The sequence below is a fragment of the Pseudorasbora parva genome, chromosome 19 (genome assembly GCF_024679245.1).
Source record: "Pseudorasbora parva isolate DD20220531a chromosome 19, ASM2467924v1, whole genome shotgun sequence".
Lineage (NCBI taxonomy): Eukaryota > Metazoa > Chordata > Actinopteri > Cypriniformes > Gobionidae > Pseudorasbora > Pseudorasbora parva.
In genome coordinates this window covers 40,500,053-40,509,883 of record NC_090190.1, presented here as the reverse complement: position 1 = coordinate 40,509,883, position 9,831 = coordinate 40,500,053, and the positions used below count along the sequence as shown (strand labels likewise).

The 9,831-nt window shown below is 37.2% G+C and overlaps 1 protein-coding gene across 10 annotated transcripts in view; it reads left to right on the top strand.

The window, feature by feature from the left end:
• Nucleotides 1-9,831, top strand: part of ptk2aa (protein tyrosine kinase 2aa) — a 117,038-nt gene that overhangs the window by 62,868 nt on the left and 44,339 nt on the right. For all 10 annotated transcript variants that reach the window (XM_067426413.1, XM_067426415.1, XM_067426412.1 and 7 more), the window contains 4 exons: nucleotides 3,633-3,720; nucleotides 5,796-5,875; nucleotides 5,963-6,025; nucleotides 8,894-8,948. In XM_067426413.1, coding sequence (XP_067282514.1) covers nucleotides 3,633-3,720; nucleotides 5,796-5,875; nucleotides 5,963-6,025; nucleotides 8,894-8,948 — 286 coding nt within the window. The remainder of the gene's footprint in view (nucleotides 1-3,632; nucleotides 3,721-5,795; nucleotides 5,876-5,962; nucleotides 6,026-8,893; nucleotides 8,949-9,831) is intronic.

Sequence of the window (9,831 nt, the reverse complement as noted above, 5' to 3'; positions counted from 1 at the left end):
TGTTTTCTATTCTGCAGACACACACACACACACACGCCAGAATCGGAATCGATAAGCAGAATCTGATTTAACCCCCGTAAAAATCCAAGCGATACCCAACCCTAGCTCTGGAGTTTCTGTTGCGTTCTCATCCCTCTACAATGCGAGTAAATCATTGGCATATGGGAGTATATTTCACCCTGGGCGACCAGAAATCTATCATTATCCATTGGCAAATAAATGCTTAGATTTTACAGTGTGTGTTTTAGAGGCTAAGAATAAGTTAGCATTAAATATTTTTTTACTCGCTGAACACTCTGAGTGAGCTCTTGAGAGTTTCGCTCTCATCTATCGATCTAGCTTATAAGATTTCAAATCAGCTCATCTGACGTACCATAAACTCTAACTTTAGTGTGAAGGTGCACAACTCGCTGTCGCTTTACTGAGCACGTTTCTCATACACACACACACATGCGCGTTACATTTTAACAATATTCTTTGTTGTATTTTCTTGTCAAAATACCAGAGTTCATTTTAAATGATTCAGCTTTTAAAAACAAGCTGAAGATATCCTGTTTTTTCGGTAGTGGGCGGGAACAATGTGCAAACGGCAATCTCATTGGCTAGCGCTCATCTTTTCCTGTCCCTGTTTTGATTACAGCAAATCAGTTTGAGCGAATGCTGTAAACGTGATTAATATTCATTTACCCAGCAGCTTGTCAATCCTTAGTGCGTTGTATATTTTTATTAGTAGTAGTATTATCTTTTAATACTATAATATAATTACTGTTATCTTTTTGTTTTGTTTTCCAGAAACACTGAAATGACTAACTATCTTAAGCATCACCACCAGTCCAAAATTATAAATATGCATTCATACATGGTTACCAACAGTTTTAGTTTAAATTAGTATTAAAGTATAATATAATAAAGTATATCAGTCTGGCGACTGAACAAAAAAAAGTACTAGCCAATGGCGATTCTATTGCTAAGGTGTGCGCAGAGGATTGGTTCTCATTCATTGTTTGACCTGCTGGCAAGCTTGTCAATAAAAATAAGAACCTGAGAAAGCTCTTTTCAAAGTAACCTGCTTGATTATTGATTATTCTCCTTTATTTCACCGCTGAACCCTAGACCTGGGGTCGTAACACTTATTTCTTCCCTCAGTATCTTTCTTTTCTCTTCATAGCCGGTGTGAATCGGTGGGAAATCCCAGCCAGATTCCGTCCTGCATTCCTTCCCAAATAATTACTCCCATTTTGACATTTTACAGAGAGTTATGTCTGTTCTCGAGCGTCTGATGTGAGACTGACTTCTGTGTGTTTTTGTGAATGTTAGATGCTTTTCTGTCTCATAGTTCTGTGGATAAAACGCCATGAGCGCTGATGTCATCCTGAGTCCGGCTGTCACTGTTGTTTTGATGTGATGGAGGTGTTGACGGATCGTTTGCGCTTTAAGGCAGATGAGCTCATGCTGGAGGAGGATCTGGTTCTTCGGCTCTAGGCAGACGACTCTCGCCTCTTTGAGCAGAGTAACACGAGCGAACGCGTCCTCGGCTACAACCAATCATCTGCGTGCAAAATGACCTCATTATTAGGCCCGCGGAAAGCCTCGCAGGATTGGAATGCCCGTCATTCCCAAAGTGCTAAAAAAATTTTTTTACATACATACATACATACACACACACACACACACACACACACACACACACACACACACACACACACACACACACACACACACACACACACACACACACACACACACACACATATTCATTTAAATATATTTTAAAGTCTATTAAAATGTATATCTACTATAGATGTTTTGGCCATTTTGTATTTATAATATATTTATATAGTGTAATATATTTAAAGAAATGTATATGTAATATTTAAATCAATATATTATACAAATGTGTTATGTAGAATAAGTTTAGTTCCATTTACTCTTATTTTTTGAGCTGTTTTTTAATATATTTTCTTCATAAATAAATATATTTGATATTATTATATTACATTAGTATATGAAATATATGTATTATATTATACTTTTGCTAAGTTTACTTGTATTTCCCCTTATATTTTTAGTGTACTGTTAAATTTGTAAGTGTAATTTAGTGTTCATACAAAAAAGATAATAGATGTGAAAAATGTAAAACAAATAAATTAAACATGACGACTTAAATATGTTTATATATCGTCCAAAACACATTTTGCATTCACCCAAAATTTATTTTAAGATTGATAATGTATTTTCTCTCCCCTTTTTTATTATAGGTTTAAATAATATTTTTAAGGCAAAATATGCTTTATTTTAAAGTTGGAAAAATAAATTTAATGAATTTGTGCCCTTTACAATAAATTTAGCATACATTCTACATATAGTACGGCCAGACAAAAACATAATCCTTTGCTTTTAGGCTCCCAATCTTTATTGTTTACTTGTTTTGGATATCTTGACTTTTTTTGCTAGTGCTTTATCTCTGTTTTTAGATCAGTTTTCATTTTATGAGCCTAAAAGTCTAGAACAAATGTTGTGGTTTAACACTGGAGAGAGCAGCTTTTCCCAGCAGATTTTGAGTGTCTAGTAGAAGTGTGTGAATTGAGCTCCTGCTTTCTCCACATCTCAGGAACTGAGATTCGATCGTTTCCTGAGCAAGTTCCAGGAAGTCATGAAAAGCCATGAAGGATCATTTCCTCTGGATACAGCAGAGGACCTTCAAATGAAGCCATGCTGTAAAAGACTGTGGAAAAGATCAGAGTGTAGACGCTGGAAAGAACGATAATGATTTGAGCGCTGCGCTTGACAGTGATTTATGTGTTGAGCTCATGATGGCTTTCTCATGTTTTCACTGAGAAATCCTCCAGTATTGATCCTTTTGAGTGTTTAGATTATGCAGGGATCGTGTGTAATTTTTTTAATGTGTAATGTTCCCCATATTCAGGTTTTCATTGTGTTTTGATCATTCATAAGCTTGATAATGTGTTTGCTGCATAGCAGAACTGGATGGCGACTGAATGTGTGTATTTGAGTGGCTCTGGGTTAAAGACACTTGACCTTGAATGCATGCTGTGTGTGTGTGTGTGTGTGTGTGTGTGTGTGTGTGTGTGTGTGTGTGTGTGTGTGTGTGTGTGTGTGTGTGTGTGTGTGTGTGTGTGTGTGTGTGTGTGTGTGTGTGTGTGTGTGTGTGTGTGTGTGTGTGTGTGTGTGTGTGTATATGTATGTGTATGTATATGTATATATATGCATATCACTTTACTATAAAGTGATTTGTAAAGCATCTTTGAGTACCTTTACAAGTGCAGATAAATAAAATGTATTTATTAATATGAATTATTATTATGCTAACAATTGTGAAAATAAAATAAAAAGGTAAACATTTTTAGAAAATCGTTTTAAATTTGTTATATTAAAATGTGCTTAATTGTCCTAAAAAATAATGGCAAACAATTTATAAAAATATACTTCCTTTTTTTTAACACAATATAGTTTATTTTTTTATCTTGTTGATTTGTGGGTGAAATATGAGATTTGATGATGAGAAAAATTCTCTTAGCTGTGTGTGTGTGTGTGTGTGTGTGTGTTAGGTACATGGTGACTTATGCTGTCATGACTCTTTTGTTGACGGTGTGTTTCTCTCTCTTCCTCAGGTATGAACTGCGGATCCGTTACCTGCCCAAGGGCTTCCTGAGTCAGTTTGCTGAAGACAAGCCGACACTGAACTACTTTTATCAGCAGGTGTGTGAAGGTGCCATCTCAGCATCCAAACGGCTTCATCAGACGGAGTGTGTGATGGCCACAGGCACTCTGTGTTTGTGTGTGAGTGTGAGATGGCCACAGGCACTCTGTGTGTGTGTGTGTGTGTGTGTGTGTGTGTGTGTGTGTGTGTGTGTGTGTGTGTGTGTGTGTGTGTGTGTGTGTGTGTGTGTGTGTGTGTGTGTGTGTGTGTGTGTGTGTGTGTGTGTGTGTGTGTGTGTGTGAGTGAGTGAGTGAGTGAGTGAGTGAGTGTGAGATGGCCACAGGCACTCTGTGTGTGTGTATGTACGTGTATGCACTGTGTGTGTGTGTGTGTGTGTGTGTGTGTTTAAAGTAGGTCATCGGGTTTGTGGCACTTGTCTGTTCCATTCGCTGTCATTCAAGAAGCCTCGATGGGCAACAGCATCAGAGCATCGACCGTGATATCCCACAATCCTCCAGCAGCTTTCGTTCCCGCTGACAGGATCATGGATTGGTTTTATTTAGGCTGTTCATCATCCGGACTATAGAAGGATGCTACGGCACGTCGTGTAAAGGCCGTCTGTGATGAAGTGGCATTATTTTGCGAGCCGTGATGAGTGATTTAGTGTCTGTGTTTGGAGCAGAACACCTGTAGAAAACAGCACAGCTTGAGCTCAATCAATCACACACACACTCTCCCTCACTTACATCACATCACAAACAATCAACAACTCATCATGAAGAAAAAGGACATTATTATATTCATTTATTTATGTTTATATTAAATACTTTATCATTTAATATAAAATTATATTTGAATATAGATTTTAAAAAAGTATTATATGCAAATTCTGTTATATTAACTATTTAAAATATTACATTACATAATTTTATTCATGTTTAAATAAATTCATAATTAATATAAACAAAATAAGTCTGATATAAAAATTACATCCAAAATTATTATTTTTAAATAATTAGTCATTGATATCATAACTATTAATACTATAAATTACAAATATTAACTGATCAATAAATAATGTAGCGTTATGAAGGAAAAAATATGTATTATATTTATTATATGTTATTTATTTATGTATAAATTTAAATATTAAAACATTTAAATATTTATTTATAAAGTAATAATATATATAATAATAATAATAATAATAAAAATATAACAATATTTAAATTTTAAAATAAAATTATATGTAAGATTATTAGATATGAAACATATATAAATTATATTTAAATATAATAATTGATATCTGTTAGCACAATACTTGTTCTTTCTTTCATTTACATATATTTATTTATTTTACAGACACTTTTATCCAAAGCAACTTACAAAATCCTCCCATCTAGCCATTTATCTATCCATCTGTCCATTTATCCATCCATACATCCGTACATCCACTTATCCATCTCTCCATTCATCCATCCATCCATCCATCTGTCCATTCATCCATCCATCCGTCCATTCATCTGTCCATCAATCCTTTCGTCCATCTGTTCATCCATCTATGCATTCGTCTGTGCTTCTGTCTGTCTATTCATCCATCCATCTGTTCGTCCTTCTGTCCATCCATCCATCCATCCGTCTGTCTGTCTGTCCAACTGTTCGTCCATCTGCCCAGTCATCTGTCCATCCATCTATCCATTCATCTGTCCATTCATCCATCCGTCCATCCATCTGCCCAGTCATCTGTCCTTCCATCCGTCCATCCGTTCAGTCATCTGTCCATCCATCTATCCATTCATCTGTCCATTCATCCATCCGTCCATCCATCTGCCCAGTCATCTGTCCTTCCATCCGTCCATCCGTTCAGTCATCTGTCCATCCATCTATCCATTCATCTGTCCATTCATCTGTCCATTCATCTGTCCATCCGTCCGTCCATCTGTCCTTCCGTCCATCCGTCCATCTGTCCGTCCGTCCATCCATCCGTCCGTCCGTCCGTCCGTCCGTCCATCTGTCCATCCGTCCGTCCATCCGTATGCAATAGCATTCTATAGTCAAATCTCTTGTGTGAAGTACATCATTTTTCTGTGATGGAAGTTTATGTGAAATCTTATAAGCTTATTTTTGTCCACAGGTGAAGAACGACTACATGCTGGAGATGGCCGATCAGGTGGAGCAGGAAATCGCCCTGAAGCTGGGATGTCTTGAGATCAGGTCCGTTCCTCCTCCGGTCAGACTCTGAGCTGCAGCAGAACATGGAGAAGCTCGTGTTGATTTGATTTGTGCTTTTGTCTCTTCCAGGAGATTCTACAGAGAGATGAGAGGAAACGCTCTGGATAAAAAATCCAACTATGAACTCTTAGAGTGAGTATTGAACGCTAATCCATATGAGTTTCATGATGGCAGATGATGCTGAATATCATATCTAATAGAGTCCAAAATGGCCAGTTAGAGGCCAATATGATCTCAAAATGCCAAAATACATTAAAATCTGAAAAGTTAACTTAAAAAAGTCAACTAGATTCTTATTTCAGTTAATGTTTGTTATTTGAGGCATTAATGAACATGTTTTTTTATGGGTTTTAGTATTTGATAACACTGCCACACACAGACACAAAGTCACTCTTCCACCGCAGCTGGAACACACACACACACACACACACACACACGTGTACATTAGTTCCGGGTCACTCCGCCTGATCGCCCGCAGTCACACAGCAGCGTTCTGGCCCCTCGGGGGCGGGACAGGACGGAGAGTGCACACCAATCACAGCGCCAGACTGATTTGAGTGACAGATGCTCTGTCATCACCTGGTTAACCTCTGAACCGCTCTTATTATACTGTCATTGAGATTACGATTATAGTTTTAATTCATATTTTGAATTAGTTTTTATTTTCCAGTTTCATTTGAATTTGTCGTAATAACATTTTAACATTTATTTCATATAAATTTATAATTAAAAATAAGAACAGGTATCTTGGCAATCAGGTTAAATAATTATAATTATATATTTTTTTATTTTTTTATTTCAGTTAGTGTTTATATTATATCAACTAATGATATTATAGATATGTTTATATTATAGATTTTTATTAATTTTATATTTTAATATGTCTACATGCCATGGCAACTAGTTTATTTTTCTGTGTAATTGACATTTTTGTTATAAATAACAAAGTTTTAGTTAATGATAATAACCCTGATGTGATCATCAGATTAGGGCAGAAACTGTTGCTGTGTCCCAGTTTGCACTTATACTATGCCCTAAAAGTATTTTCTATCTTTGTGAATAAAAAGTGCATAGTTTTGAGTGTGTAGCAGTAGAGTAAGCAAATAGGTTAGTAGGTTACAATCCTCATCATTTAATTGAATTGAATTTCATACCATATTGAGAGAAAGTAGTAGCACATCGATCTGCCAGTCGTGGGTCTTTCAAGCAGTAAAGTGTGTCTTTATAAAGGTCAATATAATGTGGATAGCACTGAATAAATATCTTTTCGTCAGGTTAGATAGTGATTATTCACTCAAACCTCTTTATCTAAACCTCTCTACTTAACCATCGCTCTCACACATCAGCCATGTTTGTAGTTTTTAATGCTTTTTATTTGTGTTTGTAGTTCTAATGACATCCTCATCCAGCATACAGAGGGCAATATTAGCTGTTAGAGTGAGCGCGGATCTGCACTTCGGATTCTAACCGGAAAAATTAGACCATCCGGGTATCTTTAGACATACTATGCTATGATTTAGATTTCAAATTTCGAGTATTTATGGCAGGTACTAGTGTGTGAATGGGATGTAAGCAAACTTCACCCCCATACTTACATTTGTGTTATTTAATGTTTTCTCTCTAAAATGTGTGAGTTAGTGATAGTAGGTGTGTCTGGTCTGGCAGCGCGTGTGCCGTTGACCCCTCTGGACTACAACTTTAGCTCAGCAGTTTAAAGTATCGACTGATGTGTCGCTCCGAGGCCCATAAACATGGATGAGTTGATTTTGGCGAGGCGCCGCGCGGTTAAGGCTGAGCAAAGCTGAACCGGAGCGCTTTTCATTTAGATTAAGTGATGAAACAATCATCAGGGCTGTTGGGTTTTACTGGGCTTTAAATCCTCCAGAAAACACACAGGTTCACTGAGGTGACTTTTCCACTCTGATAGGGCGCAAAAGGGGCATTTTATGAAAGAATATGGGCAACCTTTCTATCCAGTGTATTAGATTTAATAATGCCACATCTCCCCTTCTTAAATATTATTATTTCTGCAATTTAAATTGGACATGCTCACACTAGAAAAGTTAACAAAACAAAAGATACAATATTGATTTGTAGGGTTTGACTTAGTCACCTGAGCTATGTGCATGTGTGTATTTGTTTGTGTGTGTGCGCGTATGTTTGTTTGTGTGTGTGTGTTGTGTCTCTGTGTGTGTGCGCTTGTGAGTGCGCAAGTATGTGTTCCTATGAGTTAGTTTGCAGGGATGTATGCGTGAGTCAGTTTAAATGTGTGGGTGTGTGTGTGTGTGTGTGTGCGCGCGCGCACGTATGCGTCTGTGTGTGTGCATGTATGTGAGTGTTTTTGTGTGTGTGTGTGTGCAGTGTGCACTCTTGAGCTCTTGAGTGTGTGTGTGTGGACGCGTGAGTGTGTGTGTGTGGAGATTTAATGATGAAGGTTTGGATGAATTATTCATTACTTTAAAAGAAGAAAATATGATGGTAACAGTTTGATGCATAACCTGTTCACATCAAGGCTTTTAACTATAAATGGTGTCAAATAAAATATTTAAATATTTATAGGAAGGCTAAAGCCAAAGTGCCAGCATTTATATAACTTCCATATATTTCGTTTCCATAAAACATGTTATTAGGTTGGCAATACAGGCCAGATAAAAGGAGGACAAAGTTTAATTAATTTAGTAAATTGTTGATGTGTTTAAAGCATGTCTATAAAAACATATTCGATGTTGACATGAGAATTTCATTGTTGTAATAATTTTGTACATGTACTGTAAGCGAGGGCACGAACGAGCGACGCTCGTGTTTTCAAAGATGTTTTCCTGACGTTTGTAAAAACTTCTTCATTAACTCCACATGTCCTTCACTCATCCTGACGTTTATAGCTCTTCACATGTGAGATCAGTTCAGCAGATGAACGTGGATGTGTGTGTTAAAACACACCGTCTTTGAGCCAGCGATGACATCATTGCATCTGTGCTGAGATTCTGCTCTGTTTTACAGAAAGGACGTCGGACTCCGGCGGTTCTTCCCCAAAAGTTTATTGGAGTCCGTTAAGGTGAGCGAACACACTGGTTAGAGAGCTTGACATGTTCATGCATTTGTGTGCTTGTGTTCTGTGTGTTTCTAGCTACATGGTGTTAAAGGGGTGGTTCTGTGGTTTTATTCTAGGTTTGGTTGTGTTTATGGGGCGCAGTATAACATGTCTTGATACTCTTCTTTCTTTTTTAAACGCCGTATTTTTCTTCTATTCTCCCTTTATTCCACACCGCTGTCCCAACTGTCCTCTGAGCGGCTCGTTTGCTTCCTGCTTCTCTGAAGCCCCTCCCTCTGAAAAACGCAATGGTCTTAGATTGGTTAGATGGCCAAATGTAGTTTCCTGTATTTTTATTGGCTGAAGTGCCAAGCACTGGTTAAGGCCACGCCCCTTCCCATTACGGGCAGAAGTCACATCTGCGGAGACTAGCGAGGGTTTATGATGTCACCAACCGAGAAAGAAGCTCGTTGTAGTCCAAACCGGCCGTTTTTGTAGGCAATAAACTGCCGTAACTTTAAAAGACAATATCTCCGTTTGCATTGAACTCTCAGCGCTGTAACTTTGCAGATACTGTTTATGCTCAAGCAGCGACATCACACACTAACTAAAGTTAAAAAAGTCAAATCGCATGACACCACCCCTTTAATGTTGGCCTGAAATCAAATTGATCCATGTTATTTTGCACGGATGAATCATTCTCAGTATGTGTATATATATATATATATCGATTAAAAAAATGTATCTAATTAATTAGAGACTTTGTAATTAATGAATCGAAATTAATCGCATTTTAATTGCATATAAATATTTGACCTGAGAACAGTGAGAAGTAATGTTTCACATGGATTTTAGTATACCATTGAATAATGACTGAATACATAAACTTAATCAACAAAATATTGTG